We start from the raw sequence: 26,406 nt of genomic DNA, 5'->3' as shown, positions 1-26,406 counted from the left end.
CCAGCCTAACTTAGCGATACCATACCTAGCTAACCTTTCCCTGCGCTAGCTAGGTAGTCGTACAATGAGAGGCGTTCCGCAAGAGCCGAATAGCAATTGAGTGGCCGACACATATAACAGAGACACGTAAGTGGTTCAAAGCGACGTTACTATCTCGCTACAGTAGATAGCTTAACCTTAGCCACGGCTAACGTTAGCTAAACAAAAGCAGCATGATACACCCATAAGGCTCTGTGTTAGCCTGTAACCTACGTGACACAACGTAACGGCACACTGCTTAGACGTGTCAGTGTTGCACTAACTCTTAGTATTGCACAGGATATCATTTTAGTTTCGCGTAATGTCTCTGTGTGGTATGTTGAGTTAATCAGTTAATCAGGTTTCTGAAGCTAACCGGACAGCGTTAGCTTGCTGCAACGTCAGCTAACAACAACATTGCCCTGTGTAAACAACTCAGGACGGATATACTCTCTTTCCGAGTATGGTCTTTGAACTTGTTATTCTTTTTTTTTTTCTTTGTTGCATTTTCTTTGACGACCCCAGGACGTGTTAGCGAAGGCATAAGTCCACGTTATGTGTCTCCTTGCAGATTTAGGCCGTCCAAATGGTGATCATGTCGGGCACAGCCACTGTGCTGCAGCAGTTTATCAGTGGGCTGAAGAATCGAAATGAAGACACCAGAGCCAAATCTGCCAAAGAGCTGCAGCACTATGTGACCACAGAGCTCCGAGAGGTAAAAACACAACAGCAAACATGGATGTAATGGACACCTGCCACGAGGATATGATCGCAATATACTGTTGTTGTCCACAGCTGTGTGATCAGCTGTTGACCCTGATTCATTGTGGACATGAAGACTTTTGAGACACCTAGTTTTTTTTCTTCTTCACTTCGTCTTACAAGTCATCAATAATGCTTTTTCGACATACATTTTTTTGTGCCTTCCACAGTTAAGCCAAGATGAAGCCACCACATTCTATGATGAGTTGAACCACCACATATTCGAGCTGGTATCCAGCTCCGATGTGAATGAGAAGAAAGGAGGGATTCTCGCCATCGGTAAGCCGTAAACATCGACATGCCACATTTCCATTATTAAATCTACTTTTAACTTTTTCATTTACCGGCGATCTGGTGTAATTCTCCAGAGATAAGTCCTGGATGTACGTCACATGAAGATGTGTGTAACGGTACACAGTGTGTGTGTGTGTGTGTGTGTGAGAGAAACGGCATATCAACTGAGACTCAATCCTGTGTTCCAGTGAGTCTGATCGGAGTCGAGGGAGGCAATGCCACCAGGATCAGCCGCTTTGCCAATTACCTGCGCAACCTGCTCCCGTCCAGCGACCCCGTGGTGATGGAGATGGCCTCTAAAGCCATGGGCCACCTGTCTATGGCAGGGGACACCTTCACCGCGGAGTATGTGGAGTTTGAGGTGAAGAGGGCCCTGGAGTGGCTGGGAGCAGACAGAAACGAGGGCCGCCGCCACGCTGCGGTAAGTGACTCTCGTTGAGTGACTCGCGTTGTTTGTTGTTGAAATACAGCCACTTCTCGGTGGTGCTTACAGTGTTTGTGTGTGGTGCAGATGAGGGCCGGGGACAGTTTGACTCAAGGTCTTCCCATTGTCCCGGTTTGACTTTGTAAAGCAGCACTCGGCTCAGTGTGGTCGAGCTTTCCCTGGAGGGAGAACGCACTCGTCGCTGTTCAGGAGACGGTGTTGCTGGTAAAGGAGGAAATGACTCCTTTATTTACATTCCAACATTTTGACATTTAATACACGGACATGACTTTTGCAGAGAGATTATTCTTTCGTATCAACTTTGTTTTTGTCAAACGTAGACGAAAATGAACCGCTGTTTGAGTAGATGTGATTAGAAATGATCGCTGACGGTTTTGTGGGCAGCTATTCATGCTGACTCTGTGCGGACATCGACGGGGAAGAATGGAAACGTTCGAGGTCACCAAAATAATCGACATGAATATCGCTATTAACCTTTTATTAACCTGTCAAATATTTGATTTGTTTGTTCGAGCGCGATTGTTCAATTTCCTGCCAAATAACGGGGCGAACTGAGGGTTTCTTAGGTCGGTGAGCTTTGACGCTGAATGTGTGAATGCAGATTGTGCGGCTTAAGTTGATAAAACAAGTGCATTTTCGATACAGTTAACTAGTGGAGCTTGCGTTAAAAGCGTACTTTTTATGTCATGTTAATGCCGTTATGCTCATCAGGGTGGCGGTCATAATCACATTAAATTCTAAGGGTTGATATTAATTGCTGAGTGACGTCTCAAAGCACAACATTGACATATATGTTGACACTGGAAAGACCCAAGAAAGGCGCTTAATGAGCAGCTGTGGAATGCTTTGCTGTCCTCTCCTCTCCAGGTGTTGGTGTTGAGGGAGCTGGCTGTGAGCGCGCCCACCTTCTTCTTTCAGCAAGTGCAGCCCTTCTTCGACAACATCTTCTACGCAGTGTGGGACCCCAAGCAGGCCATCCGAGAAGGGGCTGTATCTGCACTGCGAGCCTCTCTCATCCTCACCACGCAGCGGGAGACCAAGGAAATGCAGAAACCGCAGTGGTACAAAGTAAGACATCGAAGTAACTCCCGTGTATTTGCTTGAAAAATGCCTTTTCGTCCTGGTGTGAGACGACGTGAGTGTTCGTCTTTTCTGTGACAGCAAACCTTCGAGGAGGCAGAGAAAGGCTTCGATGAGACTTTGGCCAAAGAGAAAGGGATGAATCGCGACGACAGGGTCCACGGCGCTCTCCTGATCCTGAACGAGCTGGTCCGCATCAGCAGCATGGAGGGAGAGGTGAGGAAGCCGCGGTTTGGCCGCGGAAACGTTTCTCGCATTTCGCAAAGTCGCAAAAAAAACCTTCGTCTCAACCGTCTCGTCTCTCTCTTGACAGCGCATGCGCGAGGAGATGGAGGAGATCACGCAGCAGCAGCTGGTCCACGATAAGTACTGCAAGGAGCTGATGGGATTCGGAGCCAAGCCCCGGCACATCACGCCCTTCACCAGCTTCCAGTCGGTGCAGCCCCAGCAGTCCAACGCCCTCCTGGGCCTGCTGGGCTACAGCACGCCGCAGGGCTTCCTCAGCTTCGGAGCCACGCCGGCGCCCGCCAAGAGCTCGCTGGTGGAGAGCCGATACTGCCGCGAGCTGATGGAGGAGCGATTCGACCAGGTAGGTCTGGCTTTTCCCGGGAAAGCTGTTTTCGGTAATTGCTCGATCTGCCGATTATTGTGTTGGTGAATTGGTTGTTGTGGTGATCTGTGAGAGAAAGTAGTCCAAAAAAAAAAAAGAGATATCATTTTTGAAATAAGCTCCCAAAACACTGCAGCAGGCTCGCGTAGAGATGAAAGGAGCACGTGTATGAGGTCAACGACACGAGGCCAGCGCTGCTGCTGCTGCTTTAGCACCCGGTAAATCTTAGTCGACACCGAGCTTGTATTATGCGCTTCTGTCCAGGTGTGTCGGTGGGTGCTGAAATACAGGACCAGTAAAAACCCTCTGATCCAGATGACCACCCTCAACCTGCTGCCACGCCTGGCTGCCTTCCAGCCAAATACCTTTACAGGTAAGACAAGTTATTGTTTGAATGTAAGCCGTGAGCCGTTTTAATCTTGTAGTGAAGTAACACGCTGCCGCGCATTCGTTCCCGTCCATCCGCCGCTTAGACCAGTACCTGTCGGACACTATGGGCTACCTGCTGGCCTGTCTGAAGAAGGAGAAGGAGAGGACGGCGGCCTTCCAGGCTCTGGGACTGCTGGTGGTGGCCGTCAGGACAGAGATCCAGCCGTACCTCACGAAGATCCTCGAGATCATCAAGGCCGCCCTGCCGCCCAAGGACTTTGCGCACAAGTCAGTCGTTTTTTGAATACGCGACACGACGGCTCTAGCAGCTTGTAGTCTCTGTATACCGCCGGTTATATTTCTTCATATTGAGATATCGGTTCATGTTTTCTTTCCGTGTGCGCAGGAGACAGAAGACCATGCAGGTGGACGCCACGGTCTTCACCTGCATCAGCATGCTTTCCAGAGCCATGGGTCCCAGCATCCAGCCAGACATCAAGGAGCTGCTGGAGCCCATGCTGGCTGTGGGCCTCAGGTAGGACAGACTGCTCTCACTATGCTGAATGATTGAAGAAACAACAAGTGGCTGGGTTTAAATCCACACTTATATGGCTTTTTCAGTGATGTTTAAAGTTCCACGCGTCGACAAACGCACCACAAGTCTTTGTCCTCGTCTGCGATGATGACGTTGGGTCGTTTTTGTCCCTTTTTTCGTCCCGGTCGTCTAGTCCTGCGCTGACGGCGGTGCTGTACGACCTGAGCCGCCAGATCCCCCAGTTGAAGAAGGACATCCAGGACGGCCTGCTGAAGATGCTCTCCCTGGTGTTGATGCACAAGCCGCTGCGTCACCCCGGCATGCCCAAAGGCCTGGCTCACCAGCTGGCCTCGCCGAGCCTCACCAACATCCCCGAGGCCAGCGACGTAGGCAGCATCACGCTTGCCCTGCGCACACTGGGGAGCTTCGAGTTTGAAGGCAAGAACCTCGCACCAGACACGGCTTCATAGCGGAGACTATCATTTTTTTTGAATGCTTATTTCTTAAGAAAGGAAAATCCACAGATTTGAAAAACATGTCCAGACCCCCAGTTCAGTTCTAACACCAGTGATCTTTGGTTCAGTCAGTAGAAGAAAATCATCATTTTAAGGGCATTACAGCCCTTAAAAATAAATCATAACGCATGAGAAGAACAGATGGACACGATTCCTCGGATTGGACTGCACATTCAGCAGAGTTGGGGGGGGGGGGGGGGGGGGGGAGGTTTGAAATTGAAGGCATAAACCATCGGGGGAGGGGTGTGGGGCACATGGTCTGTAAGAAATGATTAAGTGAACCGCAGAAATAGCTGGAGTGGTTGTGTTGAATGCTACGTCCAGCTGTTTTCTGGATTGGACCCATGGAGGTCTGAGGCAGCATACCACAGGATCAATCATACAGCAGCCCAGGGTAAAACAATTACTTCTTAAAGTCTTAACGTTCGTCATCCTGTAGTGGGCCGTGGGGTGGGTTTGCCTTTTTTGGTGAAAAAATAAGCAGTGTGGGGGGGGGGGGGGGGTGTCACCCTTTACTGGACAGATGTTTCGAGTAGTGGAACATTTCTGGCTCTTCTTTTAAAACAAGAAAGTTGTTGACCAACTCCCACTGCAGCACACACCTCCAGACCTCCTCAGAGTTTAGCTTTGTAACCCCCAACTAACTGAAATGGAAGCTGTATCCATGCATTCAGCGTAGTAAAACCTAACACGCTTTATGATTACCTGTATTTCCGCCCTGACTCGTCCCGACTCCCGTTTTCTCACCCTCCGTTCCCCCTCCAGGACACTCCCTCACCCAGTTCGTGCGCCACTGCGCCGACCACTTCCTCAACAGTGAGCACAAGGAGATCCGGATGGAGGCCGCTCGGACCTGCTCCCGCCTCCTCACGCCCTCCATCCACATGATCAGCGGCCATGTCGTCAGCCAGACCGCCGTGCAGGTTGTTGCGGACGTGCTCAGCAAGCTGTTGGTTGTTGGCATCACCGACCCAGGTGACGCATTGGAAAGAATGCAACAAGGGGAGGAAGGGGATAGTAGTAGTTCTGATGTGTCTGAAAGTGATGGGAACTCAACTGTGCAAGAATCTGTGTTTGATTATAAGAAATGTTGCATTTGACGTTAGGAGTGATGAGAGTTCTCCCCCCCCCCCCCTTTCAGATCCAGACATCCGATACTGCGTGCTGGCGTCTCTCGATGAGCGCTTCGACGCTCACCTCGCCCAGGCGGAGAACTTGCAGGCGCTGTTCGTTGCGCTGAACGACGAGGTGTTTGAGATCAGAGAGCTGGCCATCTGCACGATCGGGCGCCTCAGCAGCATGAACCCGGCCTTTGTCATGCCCTTCCTCCGCAAGATGCTCATCCAGGTAGGAGGGGCGCGGCAGATGGCTCGCACCGGAGCAGCCAGATGTTGAACAGCTGGAGCACTAGTGACAAATTGTCATTTGTGAACATCAGGTTCGGGGTTACAGTCTGTCCAGTCCGGTTTTATGTGGACATGGTGATGTACCGCCGTGGGCATGAAAGACAAAACCCTCATTCCTACAATATTTATCATTTTATCATCATGATTCTTAAATGTTCTGCTTAAAAAGATCCTTTGTCTGTTGTTTCATCTGGACACCTTTAGAGGGCAGCAGAGGCCCTGATATTGTTCACGGTTTAAACATCCACAGTAGTGAAGCTTTCATTCTGCACACCATGCATTAACCTTTTAGGCTTCATTCCACACTTGACTCTGTTCTGAATCCCGTTGCAGATCTTAACGGAGCTGGAGCACAGCGGCGTCGGCAGGAACAAAGAGCAGAGCGCTCGCATGCTCGGTCACCTGGTGTCCAACGCCCCGCGCCTCATACGCCCATATATGGAGCCCATCCTCAAGGTACACCGCTGCCAGTTCTCCGGTGCGAAGGTGTCGGCGCGTACGAACGTAAACCCGGGGCCGTTGCTTAAGTGGAGCGTGTGTACTCGGTAGACTTCACACGTCAAAGTGTGTCGAGAGTTGCATTGTGGGTCATGTAGGCGCCGGGTTTAATTTCCTGAAGGAATGAAACCTTTTAATTTCCTGAAGAAATGAAACCTTTTAATTTCCTGAAGATCTTTAAGGGTTGTTTTTCAGATTATTAAAATGATTTGGGGGAGCACTTGGGTTCATTAAGTGACCACATTACCCTTTTTTTCATTTGCAGGCTCTCATCCTCAAGCTGAAAGATCCAGACCCCAACCCCGGAGTGGTCATTAGTGTCCTTGCGACCATCGGCGAGTTGGCCCAGGTAAGGCTGACCGCTTCAAGTTGTGAGAGGACACCATGAGCCCGAGTGTCATATTCACTCTCTAGCTGCTGCTGATTTGAAAACCCAGTACACATTATCTCTCGCTGACACAGTTTTTAATGCAAGCATTCTGAGCTTGTCCTTGAAAGTTCAGGTTAGAGCCCCGCCCACGGATCTGTGCATTGCTCCGCCCCCCCCCCCCCCCCCCCCGTCCAGTGCGATTTCGACGGTCCCCGCAGAGGAGTCAGGAAAGCACAATTAAAGGCAGGCAGACTGTGCAGTTCAGACAGAGGGCAGGAGGCGCTCAGGTACACCGAGTGTTCACGGGTGACTCAGCGCAGGAGGAGACAGACGCCCAGCCGCTCAGGGAGAGGCGACAAAACGTAGGGAATTCAGACGGCAGCTGTTAAATGCCAAGACAGCTTGCGTGCTTTGCAAGTTTAAAGCCAGGCGAATATCGAAAAATGTGTTCACCTGTAGTAAATGGTGCAGCACAACCCCCCCCCCCCCAATGAATCTGACCCAGATTAGAGAAGTCTTTGTCAAAAAACAAAGACTGTGGTTTGATATGGTCAGATTGAAAATGTTGTTTTATTGTAAAAAGTCAGATTTTAGACGATCTTAGTGAAATTGGACGGTGTGGTTTTGTTTACTTCCCCTGTTGCCTACCCTGTCAGGTGAGCGGCCTGGAGATGAGGAAGTGGATGGACGAGCTCTTTCCAATCATCATGGACATGCTGCAGGACTCGTCCTCGTTGGCCAAACGACAGGTACGCCGAGAAAAATGAGCGTCCGCCTCGTCTGGTTCTCATCATTACTTTTTTATTCTTAATCATTTCTCCTCAGCGCTGCTCCAAACAAGTTCTGAAAAATCTGTATTTCTTGGGTACAGCAAACACGCGTCTACTTTACAGTTTACGTAGCAGGATGTCGTTTCTGGAAACATTTTAAGACACAGAAAAAAAATGTATTTTTGAAAAGCATTGTGCGTCTGGTATTTCCTGTTTAAAGCTAACAGAGAGAGGATCATTCAAAAGTAGTAACCAACAACTCAAAGTAGTTTGAATTGCAGGATTAATGGCTGTAATGTAAGTGTACAATAAGAATACATCAAACTAAAGTAGCTGTTGTATGTCTGTTAAATAGTTCCATTTTAAAAGGATGGTTAGGTAACAGTGCAAAGAACAGTGCGTCCCAAACATACGTTATGCTTTCCACCAGGTGGCGCTGTGGACACTCGGCCAGCAGGTGGCTAGTACAGGCTATGTGGTGGAGCCCTACCGCAAGTACCCCTCCCTCCTGGATGTGCTGCTCAACTTCCTCAAGACGGAACAGAACCAGGGCATCAGGAGAGAGGTACGCCTTCTTCTTCTTCTTCTTCTCCTCCTCCTCCTCCACGGTTGTCTTCATAGCACCGTGAACCCAACTCCGTCGTTCAGTGCGTCACCGTGAGGCCAGACACCCGACCTGTCGCCATACACCAAACAAATAAAGCTCTGTTTAGTTGCATTGACTTGACTGGTAAATTATAATCACGTGTATGTATGCAGACGGTATGAGGCGATGCACATTTTCCATAGATGTGTGGAACCGTTCCTTAAGTTTGGGATGTAAGTGGTAATTGCCAAAGTTTCGTCCCTTGCCTATTACATTACGTGTGTGTGTGTGTGTGTGTGTGTGTGTGTGTGTGTGTGTGTGTGTGTGTGTGTGTGTGTGTGTGTGTGTGTGTGTGGCACGTGGACATGGACTCTGGCATTTCTCGTCTCTGGATCCAGTATCTTATGCATCTGAAATCCAGTTGGGCTCATTGTCCCATGGTAGTCGAGGTTGAGTATGTACCCTGTGCCACAGCGTCTGCGCTCCTTGATGGGACAAACAGCAAGCAGTTATGTCAAGCTTTGCAATCTTAACTGCACCATTAATCACATTTATACACCCCCAATAACAAAAATCTGTTTTTTACAGATTTATTTAGGGTCATGACTTCATGAAGCACGTCTTGCTGAGGAGTTCTCTGCTGTTGGACATGTGTCCCGGTGGAGGATTTGCTAACCGTGTGTGTGTGTGTGTGTGTGTGTGTGTGTGTGTGTCCCGACAGGCTATCCGCGTCCTGGGCCTCCTCGGAGCTCTGGACCCCTACAAGCACAAGGTGAACATCGGCATGATCGACCAGTCGCGAGACGCCTCCGCCGTCAGCCTCTCCGAGTCCAAGTCCAGTCAGGACTCAGGTAGGCCACGGCTAAATCACCGCTGGGGAATGATAGCGAGCTGCAATCGTTTCACCTCGAGTCGGAAGGCGAAGTTGCTCGACTTTTTATTTGTGTTTCTCAAAGTTACGGCGGTAATAAATTCTCATTCTTCCAAATTCTTTTGCAATGTGAGCCTGATGGATAGTATTATAAAGAGTCTGTGTTTAGATCATCATGGACTTTTGGTTGACGTGTTATGACCAGTGTACTGTAGTTCTTGTGTTTAGTATTTTTTAAAAGGAATGATGTTTCCACCGAGACGTGAAGGATTTACTGTATTACCCCTTCTGACACCCTTTCATCTCTAAACCTCTCCCAAGACACCCGTTGAGGTGGTCCGATGTGTTTGGAAACATTAAGAACATACTGTGTGTGTGTGTGTGTGTGTGTGTGTGTGTGTGTGTGTGTGTGTGTGTGTGTGTGTGTGTGTGTGTATATATATATAAATATAATATGCTCGCGGCAGGCAGCCGAACACACTTCTTAAAGACTGGCTGTGAGGCGACTTATTGGAACAAACAGCTCCAGGTTTAAAGGTCGGCCAGTCAGCAGTTTAGAAGATGTGTTTAAATGGGAACGTGAATGTCATTTTTTGAAAAAGGCACCCGAGATGTAAAACAAGGCATTTGTCATAAATTGATTTGTCCGTTCTCATGCAACGTTCTGATTTGTCAAATACCATTTTTTTTTTTTTTTGTCACATTCATGAACAATTTAGTGATTTTGAAAGCAGCTGATGTTAAAATCAATTAAAGAGGATCCTGGATTCTACCTTTTTTTTTTTTTGACAAAGCCGCTGGTCACAAGTGGTACGAGATGTTTTGCGCTTGAATTGAACAATTCAAGTTGAGATATTGAACCAGGACGGGTGTGATCTTGAATGAATATGAATGCGTGAGCAGATTCCCCCTCCGATAGCAACAAGTCAGTGCTGCAGAGACGGCTGGGAGTAAAACACACCTTTACAGCTGTTCTTTAGAGTAGGGTCGCTCTGATCTCACCCTCAATCATTAGATCTAGAGGACGCAGAAGTGAAACGCTATTGTTTTTCAAGGTCTTGCCCCTGCATGTGAAAAGTCAGCAGCAGCAGCTTTGGGGTTTGTTGGATCTCCGCTCTTCAGGATCTAATGTCTGGCTTCTGTCTGATCGACGTCCAGCTGAACCTCCAGCTGGACCGCTCGTGCCAATTTAGAGTGAAACGTAACCGCGACAACTTTATTGGGACTTTGTGGCCTGGAGAACTAATTTAAAGTGACCCACTTTTGACAGACATCTCAGTCAAGCATCTGTTTAATATAGTTAATGATATAACAGTTACTGAAGCTAAAATGTATGACCGGCTGAATTACAATTTTTGAGCCCGAGAACGAGGCCAGACCGACGTCTGGGAGGCGGGGTCAAAGGAACCGCCGGTGCGCTCTCGCTCTCGCTATCGGTATCGGTGGAAGATCCGTGTATTTTTATACCCGGAATTCAAACTTCTTTTTTTTTTTACCAACAGAGAGGTAAAAAGTGTTGAGTCTACCCAGGGGAAGGCCATGTTGTCACCATTGTGATTCATCCACAGCAGCTCTCATGCTGATTCAGGAGGTTGAAAGTGAAAGGTCCCGCCGTAGCTTAAAGGCCCGTTATCCCCGTTAAATCGATGACTATAGATACAAACGGTCACCTCGGGGCTCCGCTCGTCATGCGTCTAAGAATGTGATCTTGGACAATGCTACGGTAATAGTTTTACCAGTTTTGTTCTCCGAGTAAATGGCCTGTGACTGGAAGCGGAGGCTGTATATCTGTTGGCAGATCAGGGTCAGTGTCTGGAGCGCTAGCAATACTTGACAGCATGTATTTTTTTTTTTATTTTTTTTGGTTTCGTGGGAGGTCAGCGGCCGAGGCCCGTCGCCTCACCTGACTTCAAACGAGACCAATCACGTCACCGCGGAACGCCAGGGTCATAAAACCGATGAAACGGTGCCCTCTTAACAAGCTGTATTTACATCTGTTATTATGGCTAGGAAACAGTTCAGCTCCTTTTTTTTTCTCCTCCTCTTGCACAGCTGAAACCTGAATTACCACTGCCGCTGCTACCTCACTTAACTACACGGCTGCTTGTTTGTGGGCTGTAAAGACACACATGTGTCGCCATCTATCACCGTCATTATTCTGGACTTGGCGAAGGCCGGGAATAATAAAAAAAAAAGATCCAAAGCTTACCCCTCTTTAGCCCGCGAGCCCCTTGTGCCAGTCTGTTTAGTCTACGGTCCCGAGTGTTCGGGGGGGAGACGGCTGGAGCGGCTGAGAGTGCTCTTCTGCAGAAGGCCATTGAGACGGCGAAATACCAGAGATCCGTATTCTCAGATGCCTCGTAAAACATAATCGCTCCGTGTAGATAAACGGTCCGACTGACCCCATTTGCATTGCCTGTCACAAAAAAAACAACAAAAAAAACAAACTAGTGAATTTAAGAAAGACGTACGCATTCTGAATGTTAAATAGACCACCGCTGTCGCTTTGGTTTCTTTTAAGAAAGACATCAAAACAAATGGCGCTCTGTAATTCTGGCCACGGCTGCCGAAACCCTCATGTGGCTCATTCTGCTGTACTTAAAGGTGATTCTGAAGTGGCTTATCACACATGGCAGCGATCACACAAATCCCCCCTCTCAAAGTGAGAATTACTGGGTGTTCAGACCAAATGGCACAGTTTGAAAGAAAAGCGAGCGGCGCAAAAAAACACGATCCAGCTTTTTAAAAAAAAAAGAAAAAAAGAAAAAAGAATCGCTACATTTCTGTCATCTTATCTTCTGCTTTGACGATTGCAAAGCGAGCAGACAGCATTACTCTTCATTTTACAACAACTGGGGAATGTGAGCTTTGCGTTTTGATGTAATAAAAAAACGGGCCTTCATCTTCTCCACGCCGTGCTAAACCTGAACTCCCCACGATTAATGCTAATTTTCACGCAATAATGTTTCTTTTTCGCCTTTTTTTTTTTTTTCTTTCTTTTGAACGTTCATGCCATTCCTGTTCTCAGCCCGATTGCAATTTTGAACTGTAACGGGCCGAAACATATAACCGCCTGAACCCACATCATCACGCGTGACCTCATGGCGCTGATAGAAGAATGAAAGCAAAAAAAAAAAAGGTTCTCTTGTGGTTTAAACGAGACTAAACACACACCGGGGGCGTAGTCATCGACCACTGCCATCCAGCTTCGTCGTATTAAAAAGCCTATTTGATTTGTTGTCCGCCGCTGTAACACGGGTCGGTGCCAGAACCGACAAGCGGCCGGCAGCAACGGGCCAACAATATCGTCTCTCTTCTCCCGCCGGCCTGTTATCGTCGTCTTACTTTACAGAAGCACCGTCGGCTGTGTTTCGAGAGGAGGAGGAGGCGTTGGTGCGGGTGGTAGGGCAGGACCGGTGTGCCGTAAATCACCGTTGATAATCCTCTCACACACTGCAGAGTTCAGACTAACGGGCTCTGAGCGTCGCGACGCCTTCTGTCCTCCATGGTCACAACGGGTTATTGTTGGATTTAAACTCGTAAAATGAGCTGAAATACTCAAACGACAAAAAAAAAAAAAAAAAGTGTTCTTTTACCTTTTTGACTTGAAGAAAGCGCTGACTGCATCTGACTGACACCAGCGCTGGCTTCACACATTACAGTCAAAGACGAGTTCCTTCCACCACAGACATGCAAACCGCCAGTTATTTTAGCACAGGGCTACAAAGAGGCTTATTGTTTTAAAAAAAAGTTTTGTTAAAGGTTTTCTTTCTGTAATATAACAAAAAGAAAAAAAAGCAGGAGAACTGGCCTGAGAAGCACTGTGGACTAAATGCAGATATTACATCTGCAACTCGTACTGTGATTTATGTTATTATTTCTCATATGTAAATACTGATTGGACCTCTAGTCCAGGAACCGATGGATGGATTTCATTACATATGTATCCGTATCACATTTGGCTCGCGTCGAGCGCCGTTGCCTCTGTTTGAACACCAATGCCTGGTGTTTGTGACTTTGTCACATTCACTTTTTTACGCATTTACAATAAATCTTTGAAATAAATCGGACCAGAGCGCGATGGCTTGTGAAACACTGATAGGTTACGTCAAAGAAGCTGCAATTCTCAGCTGTATTTGGATTGAAACCTTGGAACAAGCGGTCTGTGTTTTCTTGCCTGCCCTCCTGCAGTGCATGCTGGGATAGGCCGCCTGTGGATGGACACCATAGTTCTTAGTCTGGTTAGGAACAGGAAGTGCCATGATTTCAAATTCTGTAAATACAAACCGTGTGCCACTTGTTTTCAATTTTCACGACTTCTGTTTTTCGTTTGCTCTCCCCTCACAGCGGACTACAGCACCAGCGAGATGCTCGTGAACATGGGCAACCTGCCCCTGGACGAGTTTTACCCCGCCGTGGCCATCGTGACGCTGATGCGCATCCTGCGGGACCCCTCGCTCTCCAACCACCACACCATGGTGGTCCAGGCCGTCACCTTCATCTTCAAGTCTCTGGGCCTCAAGTGCGTCCAGTTCCTGCCGCAGGTCATGCCCACGTTCCTCAACGTGATCCGGGTCTGTGACGCCAGTATCCGAGAGGTAGGCAGCGCCGCAGAATGGGGAGGGGAAGAGGCTGTCCGCTTGATGACGCCAGTTATTCTCATCATCAGCGAGTCCCTTACTCGTTTTCCTTCATGTGCTCTTTTTTGTTTTGTTTTCCGCTCTCCAGTTCCTCTTCCAGCAGATGGGAATGGTGGTGTGCTTTGTGAAGATCCACATCCGCCCTTACATGGACGACATCTTCACCCTCATCAGAGTGAGTAACTGTGTCAACAATCCCCTGAACTGATCCTCCAGCCGCCCCTTAGTTTCCTGTCAGGCAAACAGCTGCGAACTCTTTAATTGCACCCAGTTGCGCCTCTCCACCGGGCTCATTAGGATGCGTTCAGGGCCCCTTGGTGAAGTCTGGCTCCATGTCACACAGCGGTACACGCCGTGTTGTGGTGCGGGGCGCCGACCAGCGAGATTAAAGAGGCTCATTGTGTCGAATGACGCTTTCTAGGAGCAGATCGGCTCAATTCAGAGAAATTCAGCCTCCTGACGCTCACCCCTTCTCACATGACGTGGGACAACCGCTAACGCCGTAGCCCTTGAACCTGCACACTTGTCTATGACATAATCTCACAGCGAGGCACAAAATATCACATGACACGGCTTTGTAACGGAATCTTGGTAACACCGTTACCGGTAACTCCTCCTGCAGAAACGTAATTGAGAGAACCGAAAAAAAACCCCAATGCGCCTCAAGTCCCTCTGAGTTAATAAATGGCGAGTGAAACAAAGAATCTATTCATTTTTTTTTTGCTCCCCGCATCCAGATGAGGGGGCTGGAATAGCCATTCAGGATGTACACTCACTCGCTCTCCAGTCAGCTGCCACAGGCGGGGGAAAAGCAGGAAGTCGGGGGGCGGCTCGAGACCTCGGCCAGATCTCACAGCTGAGGCCCGTTGACTGATCGACGCATTGCGTGACTTCAAGTCTTCCGACTCCGATTGCGATCGTCTCTAATGAACGTGGGCGGTGGCCATGCCGAGATCCCCCCCCCCCCCCCCCCAAAAAAAAAAACCTGGTTGCCGTAAGCCACACCAGACGTGACGTCAGTCCCAGTTGACGGGAAATTGTCTCCGTCTCCGTCCCCGTCTCCCCTCCCCGGCTTTGACCGTCCAGAGGGAACTCTGTCCAAACGTCTCCGTCGGCACACGGATGGAAACACATTTTGACCCGGGTTCCTCAGACCCACACAAAACGCCACGCGAGAGCATGGTGGATGAGGTAGTGCTTTGGATGTACCCTCTGAATATTAAAAACATTTTATATTCAGAAATTGGACTCTCATGAATTGAGGTCACTTTTATTTAGACGTATAACTTGCTGCAGTCACATCTGTCTCTTAGCTTAGGTAGTATTAGTTTTGTGTATTTTCACACATTTGTGGAGAATTTTTGGTAACAGGATTCTCAACAGTCTGACCGTATATTATTTAATTGTATATATATTTAATGTCTTTATTGGACATTTGCCTGATAGTATTGCGATCCCTTTTAGAGCTGTATAGTAGCAGAAAGAAATATTCCTCATCATGGTATTCTAATTCATGACAACCTCTTGTGTTCTGCCCCGTAGGAGTACTGGACACCAAACAACCCCATGCAGAACACCATCATCCTCCTGATCGAGCAGATCGTGGTGGCGCTGGGCGGAGAGTTCAAGCTCTACCTGCCTCAGCTCATCCCACACATGCTGCGCGTCTTCATGCACGACAACAGCACCGGACGCAGCGTGACCATCAAGGTCAGTGCAACGTGGTCGCCTGTCCTTCTGTGCGATTATAGGCTGGAGCGGTGTGGTGTGTCGCCGTTCCTCATGGATTTAAAAGTACAATTTGTGATCAACGAGCACACCGAAAGGGTATCCCAACCACCAGAGTACAGAGACGAGAAGCTGCGGTCACTGCTAAACTGAAATAGTGACTGAGATAGTCCTGAAAGATACTTTAAATGTTTTCTTTCATAGTTTCACGTTGATGCTTTTTAGGGGCCATTCCCAGCTGTCAGTGTGAATGGAAAAACGACACAGAGAAGGCAGATCACTTTATTCTTATATTGAGACCAGACATCATTAGCTCATGAATCACAGATTAAGGTGAATTTAGTCCATTCAGTGTATTGGGCAGAGGGACGTCTGGAATACTAAAGCTTAGCCTGCTGCCCTCGGGACCAGGCCTCAGGTAAGCTGAGGATAGATGTAGAGATCCACCAATTCTGATTTTTTTTTTTTTTTTTTAAAGGCTGACATGCTGATTTAGAATCTTTAGAATTTTTTTTTTTTTTAGAGTCTGTCTCTCGCAGATTTATGACTTTATAATCTCAGAGACTATTGCAGTTTTTTCTCTCGTACATTTGTGATTATTTTCTCGTAAAGGTAACGTATCGATGTAGAACGGGTAAATAACCCGATGAATCACAGTCGGGTGAAGGTGAAGAGGATGATGGAATATCACCTCAATCCTTCGTAGCTTAATTGCGTTCAACAATCTCAATCTAACTGATCGATCACCCTGTCATCCTATGAACAAAAAACAAAACGTTTGATTCCTGACTTGAGATTTAAAGGTACCCTGCAGAGTTTCTGACCGCTAGCAGTCATGTTTTTATCAACGCGTACGAGCACCAGACACGCGAGCCACACATAGACCGCATATAAGAAGTGGACTGTAGTCGTTGTGACGTCACCCTTTGGTGTCTTCACTCGAGTTCGGCCATCTTGACTTTTTGCACCAGTATTAGGACAGCGGAGGAGAGACGTAGAGACGTAGAGACGCCGTATACGGCTCTGGTAGCGGTACCAACCTGTCAATCACAAGGTAGCCCCGCCTTAAAGCATACGCTGCTTCATGGTCTACTTAATTCTAAATGGATGTACTAAATGAACATCATGCTGTATTGAAGAAGACTGTAAACTAGAGACTGAGACCATAAACTCATGTTTACAATGTTTACTGAGGGAATAAATCAAGAGAGAAGTAGAGTCATTTTAGACTAGACTTCTATACGACCAGAGGAGTCGCCCCCTGGTGGACACTAGAGAGAATGCAGCTTTAAGACACTTCGGAATTGGCTTCGCTCTTCACAATGGAAGGTTGCTGCCTAGAGCAACATGATGCACATACCTGATGACGTGGTAGTGCTATGCCACTATTCAGCAGCGTCGGTAATGCACCAGTGACGGAAAGGAAGAAGAAGTTTGTAACGTGTCTATTTTAAGGTACCCTGTTGAGTTTTATACAAATATTCAAACATTTGAGGCCAGCCTTCGCGGCGCAGTCGGTAAGAAATTTGCTTCCCGTTCCTTCTTTTGTGCAACGGGACACTTTGCAGAGAGTTCGATCTAAATGAAAGGAATCGTGAGACGCGTGAAACTACATGGCAAGTGTTGTATTTCGGTGTGTGTGTGTGTGTGTGTGTGTGTGTGTGTGCGCATAAGAGATGTGTGGCCTGCTGTCTTTAGCATGCTAGCTCCAGCGATGTATTCCTTACAACCCGACCCACACTATTTCCTCCTCCCCCTGCTTTTTGGCCACGACGCGTGAATCCATTTCGCCAGGCGGATTTCACTCCGACTGTGCCGCAAGAGAAGAAGAGTAATCACTGACTCACTTCGATGTGCTTGTGGTTCACTTAAGAAATGAAAAGGCTGTAATAGAGACTTTAAAAAGTTGAGGTTTACTGGCCACAATTGATAATGTCAGTGAAACAATAACATGCGTCGCCACAGTCGATGTGTTGTTTTTACTTCTTTATTTTTTGACCACTGGACTGATTTAATGGAGAAACGGTGACTGGTCGTGTGTCATAAATCAAGTGGAGAAAGCGCACTAACTAGGCTGAGAAGATCATAAAGTCATATTTGAGTAGATAGCTTAATTCTGTGTGTGTTTTCTAGAAGTGCTCCCATCACTCCACAGGCCCTCAGAGGACACAGGAGCTCAGCCCACAGCTGACTTACTGGGGTTCTGCTTTCTGTTCGCGGTTTCCGTCCATATCCATCAAAACCCATTCGGGTCACGAGCCATTCATTTTGCAATACGGCAGTTCAAAGACGGCATAGACCTGTAGCTTACACACACTCTCTCCCGTTTCAGCAGCTGCCGCCAGAATTTGTCTGGGTTCTCTCTGACCCTAAATCACGGTTTGGGCTCCGGCCGCAACGGCAGAATCGCAAGAATCGCGGTCATCTAGCAGCGCTCTCTCTCTCTCTCTCTCTCTCCTCTGGTGCTGTTTTGTCTCACAGTCTGCCGTGTTAGATAACCCAGCAGCCCACAGTCTGGATAGTCTATAACTCAGGCCTGGGTCTGGAGCTTAATCTCAAGCACAGGATGGGGGTCACGAAATGGAGAGGGGGGGGGGGGACCCGGGAATCGGGAATCGGGTTACCCTCTAGTCCAAAGGAGAAGAAAAGAAAAACACGCTTCCATCATTTCGTGGAGCTGTTCTGTGCAGCCGCCACCAAACCCCCTGAACACACACACACACACACACACACACACACACACACACACACACACACACACACACCTCCACCTCGGCTTCCTGCTGTCTCGCCGTGCGTCATTTGGACGCGGGGGTGGAGGAGCAGCAGAAGTGGTGGAGGGCTGGGTTTGCTTCGACATACGTCATCCTTTTAAGACCATCTATCCACACACACACACTCCTCACAACGTGATGTAACCATTAGAGGAAACTACAGCAGAAATCACACAGCTAATGTTCATGTAAAGATGCTTTCAAACCGCGCGATGTTAATACATGTCAGATCTGCGTGAATCCTAATGCTGTAGATTTAACAACTCACAGCAGACTTTTCCTGGAAACCCATTACATCACAGTCAGTCATTACAGATTCTATCACACCGTAGGCACGACGGCAGCAATTTTGTGGTTAAGTGTCTTGCTCAAGGACACATTGACATGCGACTAGTGGAGCCGGAGCCGGGGGATCGAACCGCCGATCCTCTGATTGAAGGACGGCCCCGCTCTCCACTTAGCCACGGTCACCTTATACCCAATACAACACCGTCTGCGTTTCTGAAAAGGCCGGATTCCTGAAAAAGGCCATTTATTGAGAACACAGCTCATTCAGAAATGAACCGCTCATGTTAAGTGACTGAACGTTTTATCACAAATTGAGATATCAGGGTGAACCCCTGAGATGTATCGTCTCCATTTCAAGGGATAGAAAAATAGAGGAACAGTGAATACATTGGCAATCTATAGGAGAAGAAAACAAAGCATTTTGAATTAAACATAATTATGACAGAGAATGGATATTTAAAGGTAAATTATTCCAATCGGAAGGAAACGTTTTCCAACCAACTTCTTTAGATACACGTGGGACTGTACCGAGGATCTGATCAGAGCGCCTTAGTGAATAATTTGACGTTTAAGGAACAAAAAAAAAATGAATTGCTACTAGCGGAATAAACGTCTTATGCTTAGATGGAACCTTCGGAGTGTCCAACATTGTACGGAAAAAAACCCTGCTTATAAATCTGCATATGTGTGTAATCTGCATATGCGTCAGTTTCAGTTTCAGGGTGCGCTTCTCTCTTGCAGATGCTCAACGCCATCCAGCTGTTTGGTGCCAACCTGGACGACTACCTGCACTTGCTGCTGCCTCCCATCGTCAAGCTGTTCGATGCCTCCGATGTGCCCCTGCAGGCCCGCAAGTCAGTACGCCACCTGTGCTGTCGCCGCGGCGACGTAGTCCGTGTTTCCAATTATAGCGAGAGGTTTACAATCCACTCTCACTGGCTCTCGCACAGCAGTGGATTTGATGGATTTAACATTGTTGTGTTATCTCCTAAAATCCGATTTTTTGATCGTATACATATGAAACTATACCAGCCAGAAAGAAGAAGAGGGTTTCACGTCTCCTGTACAGCATGACTTTTGTTATTTGCTCTTTGTATTTGCCTCTCTGAGCGTTTCGTGTTTTATCTGTTTTTTCCTCTGCGCGGCTCAGGGTCGCCTTGGAGACACTGGACCGGCTGACGGAGTCCCTGGACTTCACCGACTACGCTTCGCGCATTATCCACCCGATCGTCCGGACCCTCGACAGCACGCCCGAGCTGCGCGGCACCTCTATGGACACCCTGTCCTCGCTCGTATTCCAGTTGGGGAAGAAGGTAGCTGCAGTTGTCCCTCAGGGCGTGATTATTCCTAAAGAGACTCCCCGCTGCTGTGCTCCACATAACCAGCGTTTCGGTAACCCTCCACCCAACACCTTAATTACCGGTACTTCCTGCCAGACTGCTGATGTCATTGACCATTTGGCGGCGGCGGGGGGGTGTTTGGTGTTTACGAGGGTGGATGAGGTCACGTTTACCCCTCCCTTATCCCTAAACCCTCCTATGGTTTTTTTTCGGGCCTAACCTCAGAAGCACCAGCACACGTGTGGCCTCGTCTGGCAGCAGAAACGCGCTGGGGAAGCTTTTGATCTGAGACTCGCGGTGGTTAGAGACAAGTGCAGGATTTTCAGTTATTTGGCTTCTGGTGTCGGGGGAAAGAGCTCGCCAGACGGAACCACATAAATCACACGCGCGCCCTTTTATTTACCCTCCTTTCCTTATCCTCTCATCTTTCAGTACCAGATCTTCATCCCCATGGTGAACAAAGTGATGCTGAAGCACAGGATCAACCACCAGCGTTATGACATACTCATATGTCGCATTGTGAAGGTGAGTCCCCCCCCCCCCCCCCCCCCAATATATCCAGGTTTTCTCAAAAAAACACACGTTTTCCTCATGAATTCATTGTTCTTTGCCTGTTGCCCCGTCAGGCACAAACAATATTACCCTTCTTGACACAGAGTACCTGCACATGGTCGAGCAGTACATTACAGAAGTCATTACAATGCTTTGTTTATCAACACTTCAAGGAAATGCACTTCTACATTCATAAAGCATGTTTGTCTGTGGGTGGGCTGTGTGTGTGTGTGTGTGTGTGCATGTGCGACTACATTATAGGGCTATACTCTGGCTGAGGAGGAAGAGGACCCTCTAATCTTCCAAAATCGCCAGCTTCGTGGCAACAAAGGCGACACTCTGGTCAGCGGGCCGGTGGAGGCGGGGCCTATGAAGAAGCTTCACGTCAGCACCACTGCACTTCAGAAGGTCAGAGGGGGAGGGGGAGGGGGTGTGATTGACATCGATGCTTTCATAGTGACGGGTAACACACACACACACATGCGTGAGTGCAGTGTTGATTTCACTGTTGACTGTATTGCGGTTGTGTACAGGAAGCGACCTTGCGTACTGAGCCGATTGTTTACCTCGAAAACAAATGAGCGGAGAAGCACAATGAACACAGATGCTCCCACACAAGGGGTGACCGAATGCTTCGACGGATATGAAAGTGAATCATGTGCCGTGGCCTTCACGGTCACTAGACATCAACAAGGCTCTCCACCGCCATCATCATCATCAAAAACGCTCAAATGAGGCAATCTTTTGGAAGAACGCCGTTTCATTCTTTAAGAGCGTTTCACCACAAGTAGCAAAAAAAAAAGAAAAAAAAAGATTTATGTGTTCGTCTCCAGCCAGATGAGCCCACACACACACACACACACACACACACACACACACACACACACACACACACACACTACCTGTGTCGTTCCCAGGGAATGCTGAGATGGAGGATCTCTTGTCTCTTCTCAGGCTTGGGGTGCTGCCAGGAAGGTGTCCAAAGACGACTGGCTCGAGTGGCTGAGGCGCTTGAGTGTGGTCCTGCTCAAGGAGTCGTCGTCTCCAGCCCTGCGATCATGCTGGTCTCTGGCTCAAACCTACATCCCTCTCGCCAGGTCGGGTCCACCGCACTAGCTCACTTCCTCCTCCTTCCTCCCTCTTATTTCTCCTTCATTTTTCTCAGTTTTTTTTTAACGTTCCACATGCACGATAACAGCAAAAAACTTAGTTAAGACCCCGTTTTTTTTTTTTTGTGCAAAATACCCTATTTTGAATGTGTATTTGCTGTTTCCTTGGGTCCACAGGGACCTGTTCAACGCGGCCTTCCTGTCTTGTTGGTCCGAGCTGAGTGAGGACCAGCAGGACGAGCTCATCCGCAGCATCGAGCTGGCCCTCACCTCCCAGGACATCGCTGAGGTCACGCAGACTCTGCTCAACCTGGCGGAGTTCATGGAGCACAGCGACAAGGTCAGCGTTAAAACCCCCCCCCCCCCCCCCCGCAGAACCGCTGTGACGTAGCTCGGGCCGAAGCACACGCCTGGTTTTAGTAGCGTTCCTCGCAGGTCTTATATCTTAAGTTGAATTTTCAAAATGTCGTGCATTTTAAAGTGGTGGTATTAAAAGCTTTTCCTGTCTCATTGAATGTCAAAGCGTCCACCGTAAATCTGCGAGGGTAAGATGTTATTTATTTCTACCCCATGACTCAGAATTTGTCCCTTTTTTTTAAAAGCTTTTATAAACTGTCCAGCCCCGTCGTGGAACGAAACGTCCATGCCAAGTGGATGTGCATGACATTACATGCACTACCTGACTTTGAAATTAGCTGTACTATACCGGCGCTCCAGCTGGCAGCGCAGCAAGCAATCGCACCTCATCTGTTTTAGTGTTGTCTTGAGTGGAAACGCCGCCGACGGCGGTTCACCTGGCTCTGATAACTTAAAAGGTTTTTTTTTTTTCTCTCTTTGTCATCGACGTGTCTTCGCACTAAGTTGCGCGTGAAAGCATCTCGCTGTTTTGAATCCACGCATCTGCCGGAAAATTCCGAACGGTGCGTCAGAGTGCGAATAACAGAGGCGCTCAGGAAAAACCTAAGAGAGACCAAGTCTCCTCGTTTGCCCTGGCTGTGTTGCGCAGACACCGCTGCCACAGTTCACCGCAGTCAGGAAACCTACAAACTGTGGTTTTCAGTGCGAGGTGTTGTTTAAATGGATTGTGTGTTGTAGGTTTGAAACGGGGCCCAACGCTGCACCACATTCTCCTTCTTGGTAATTATTCCAAAAAAAAAAAAGAGGAGAGCTGAGCAGAAACCATTGTGGCTGCTGTCATTGTGTGAAATATATAAACGGGAGGAGATAACACTTAAAACCACACACACACACACACACAAAAAAAAAAGAAAGAAGAAGTGAACAGAGAAGCCCTTTCACGAGAGTCCTCTGTTTGACCGCACATGTTGAGCTAATTAGTGCCGAAGCTTCGGCGTCGAGGGGCAGAGACCGTCATGGCCCGGGTCATAATGTATTATTTCAGCAGGGTTTACCCCCTGCTGGGAGGCTGCAGCAGAAACAGACATAAAGTGTCCGGTTCCACGCCGGTGGAAAGATGTTTTCTCTAGGTTACCGCACCACCTCAATGACTCCACAAAGCTACCTTACTTCAGCCCTTCACGTCACAGTGAACAGTTAGATATAGTGAGCAGTTAAATCAAGGACAGATTTCATTTGAGTTTCATTGTATTTACTCCACACTCTTTTTGGTTTGCTTGTTCCAGGGCCCTCTGCCCCTCCGAGACGATAACGGCATCGTGCTGCTCGGCGAGAGAGCGGCCAAGTGTCGCGCTTACGCCAAGGCTCTGCACTACAAAGAGCTGGAGTTCCAGAAGGGGCCTTCTCCTCTCATCCTGGAGGCTCTCATCAGGTAGGTGGTCCGAAAAGCTTTTTACACACTGTGGGAGGATGAGCTCGGTCCTCGTCGCGGTATTTGACTCGACAACAGCAAGAGCGCACGGTTGTTCTTTACCTGAAAATGGCAAATAAGAAATGAGCGTTTTTTCAGCCTAACTCTCCTTTTGAGCAGTTTTCTTTTCCTTAAAGTTACAGTAGAGTCGATGGAATATGTAGCTTCTTCAAAGTTAGGACTAACTTTGAGATTATTTCATAATTCGGTGCCGGTGGGGGGTCTCCTCCCGTCCTTTGACAGGTGCCCCCGTGATTAGTTATTGCTTAAAGACAAACATTAAACCGTTCTCTCAAAGTCCATTTCTATTCCAATAAATACGCAAGATATGATATTGCACACATCTTCCCATAAGCCTTTGATATCCTCTGTCATCTTTTCCATCCTCTTTTTCTCATCCTTCTTTATTTCTATGCCTTTGGCACGGCGGGGAGAAATCTGTTTTCCAGGCATCTAATTGGACGCTTGCCTCCTTTTCATCTACGAGTGTCTGGACTCGTGTTTCTCAGGGGCCTGTTTTCAATTTCTCAGGAGCCTTGATGATGATGAATGATGGGAGCCGGCACTCTGGTGTTTTCAATATCCCCATCTGGTTCTCACCTCTCCAGGATTTCCCATAAAAAAAAAAAAAAAAAAAAGATCCAGAGGCTGGTGTGCAAAAAAAAAAAAGAAAAGCACGACGTAAAGCCGGCTCTACTGAGTTTGAAAAAACGCTCATAAGCGATGCCCACTTTTTGATGACGCGGGAGGCATCGTCACTGCTTCAGCACCTGACGAGTCACGTGTTTGTAGACGAGTGCGCGATCATTTCATTTTTATTAATAGTCGAAAAAGTTGAAATTCGGGGAATTCGATCTGAATTGGTGACGCGCTCATAATAGAACACAGTTTACGAGTTGTAACACGGTATGAACGACGTGTGAAGGATTTTAAGAAAATCCAAATAATTAGTCTGTGGTCTAACTGCATTCGCAGGCCCTGTAGCTGTGGACGGAGCCAGGAAACCGCTCACTTTTTCCCCATTTATCCCAACAACAGAGGAACGTTGTTAATTGAGCATTTGGCCCATACTGTTACGGCGCATCATAAAGGCTCTTTTTAATTGACTCGGAGAAGTAATTTGTTTCTGTTTTTATTACATTTTGTACAATTTGACTGCAGCGATGGGGCGACAGCTGCGTGATGGAGAATACAAAGGTCTGAGAGAGTGCTCCTTCACCTACACAGACACTATGACTTCGGTGGTTCCGTCACCACTGTGGCTGCTGAAGCTGGGCTTTGTCGCATCTGGACCGTGTGTTTAATAATACATGGGAAGCCGTAATGTTACCGGGCTCTATGGAAATGCTTAGAAATGGAGAGTTCAGTGTGTGTGTGTGTGTAGTTTATTCGGCTGTAGAGACGGCTGCAAACTCTCATTTTATTCCAGCTAACCAGAGTTTTATTCTACTTCTCAACTGCTCAACGTATGAATAGACCAGGTGGACACAATAGCAGGAACACTTGTACGGTGTAGTACAATGTGCTGCCTTAGTTTCCCTTTGATGTGTGGATTACACCTGACATAAGTATCATAATGTGTATAGGTTTGTATAAATGGCAGGAATACAACATCTCACAATGTAGCCCATCGATTCACCCTCGTCTTCATCAAATAATAACCGCCCTATTCGCTGACGTGTAGCCCTCCAGGAAGAGTAACCATAACTTCCCTTTTGCAGCGCCGTGGTTTCCTCAGTGTGTGTGTCGTGCAGCGCGTTGCCCTTAAACCTGTTCAAGGTCTGCTTTTGTTGGGTGTTTTTGTGGGGGGGGGGTCACACGTTTGAATACTTTTAAACACTAGAATAGAAAGAGCAGGTCATTTGTCACCGTCCAAAGGTCTCCCCCTCCCCCGATTTTGGGTGTCCCGTCCTTCATACCCCTGTGGTCATTTCCTTCTAAGGGTAGAGATAAACGTCCCGCTTTAATTAGATGTTTACCCCCACCCCCACCCCCACCCCCCACCCCTACCCCCACCCCACCCGAATGTGTCGACTCGTTAAAGGAGGAGAATTTTCACGAAGCTGTACGGTATTTAAACTCTCGAAAAGGAATTCTTTCTTGTTTGAAAGCGTAGCAGAAGGACGTTATTGTTTTCACGGTAGTAAACCTAGAGGCATTCAACTCGCTGGCAGGACACTGTGTGTGTGTGTGTGTGTGTGTGTGTGTGTGTGTGTGTGTGTGTGTGTGTGTGTGTGTGTGTGTGTGTGTGTGTGTGTGTGTGTGTGTGTTCTTCATTCCTGCGTCTGGCTAAGCTGCCCTGGGACCTTTTTGGCCAATACATCAGTAGACGACCGACGGGTCAGAGGCAAACCTGTTGCCATTTCTGGACATGAATGGACACGAGACTTTGTCTTTGTTTCCGTCAGACGTCTCTACGCTTCAACCCTGTGAAGAGAGCAATGCCGCACGAAGACGCGCCGCGTTTCGTTTAAAAAATATGTTTATTTTCTATCACATAAAAAACGACATAATTACAGAGCTGTACACACTTTACAAATGACACGTTTCCATCATCAATGGTTCGGGGTTTTACGATAAAAGGCAGCTTAATTCATAGGAAATGCCTTCGGTGGTTGATCCCATTCCAGCAACTCACAAAAGATCCTTTTTCTCGTACTGGATCCTACCGGTCCTTAATGATGAATACCTGAACCAGACCGCTCTGGACGGATTCTCGCTACGATCCTTACATGTGTTACTTGTGTTAACTAAAAAATACATCCTAGTGCTTTTCAAGACAAACGAGAGAAGGAATCAAAATCCAGTCACCCTTTACGGGACAGTGGTAAGAAGAGCATCTATTAAAGCATTTGAAAAATAAAATATTATTTTTGTTTTTTTTACTGATAAATACACAAAATGTAACTACAATTTACAATCAAACACGGCAACAGACGCGACACATTCATCTGACTGAAACGTCGCCGCAAAAGTACATTTTTTTTTTTTTTTTCGTTCCTTTCGCGGTCGAGGGAC

At 47.7% G+C, this 26,406-nt stretch overlaps 1 protein-coding gene across 1 annotated transcript; it reads left to right on the top strand.

The window, feature by feature from the left end:
- mtor (mechanistic target of rapamycin kinase) lies at nt 1-25,665 on the top strand. Its single transcript, XM_068705283.1, has 28 exons — nt 1-126; nt 590-733; nt 951-1,059; nt 1,263-1,495; nt 2,387-2,587; nt 2,681-2,815; nt 2,913-3,188; nt 3,474-3,582; nt 3,683-3,866; nt 3,985-4,113; nt 4,307-4,551; nt 5,394-5,603; nt 5,770-5,975; nt 6,368-6,490; nt 6,798-6,881; nt 7,559-7,651; nt 8,103-8,237; nt 8,980-9,109; nt 13,477-13,727; nt 13,858-13,944; nt 15,312-15,479; nt 19,301-19,413; nt 19,710-19,872; nt 20,332-20,424; nt 20,713-20,859; nt 21,406-21,548; nt 21,738-21,900; nt 23,204-25,665. The coding sequence occupies exons 2-28, from the start codon at nt 605-607 to the stop codon at nt 23,351-23,353; spliced, it is 4,209 nt and encodes a 1,402-aa protein (XP_068561384.1). The 5' UTR covers nt 1-126; nt 590-604; the 3' UTR covers nt 23,354-25,665.
- Nucleotides 25,666-26,406: the final 741 nt, after the last annotated feature.

This window comes from Cebidichthys violaceus, unplaced genomic scaffold, assembly GCF_023349555.1.
Source record: "Cebidichthys violaceus isolate CVI_PGR_0920_01 unplaced genomic scaffold, fCebVio1.0.p SCAF_112, whole genome shotgun sequence".
NCBI lineage: Eukaryota > Metazoa > Chordata > Actinopteri > Perciformes > Stichaeidae > Cebidichthys > Cebidichthys violaceus.
This window is presented reverse-complemented; position numbering and strand designations above follow the sequence as displayed.

Coding starts and splice junctions, on each gene's coding strand:
- mtor (XM_068705283.1), top strand. CDS start 605: ATGGTGATCATGTCGGGCACAGCCACTGTGCTGCAGCAGTTTATCAGT. Junction 1,060..1,262: donor AGGAGGGATTCTCGCCATCG/GTAAGCCGTAAA, acceptor CCTGTGTTCCAG/TGAGTCTGATCGGAGTCGAG. Junction 3,583..3,682: donor CCAGCCAAATACCTTTACAG/GTAAGACAAGTT, acceptor TCCGCCGCTTAG/ACCAGTACCTGTCGGACACT.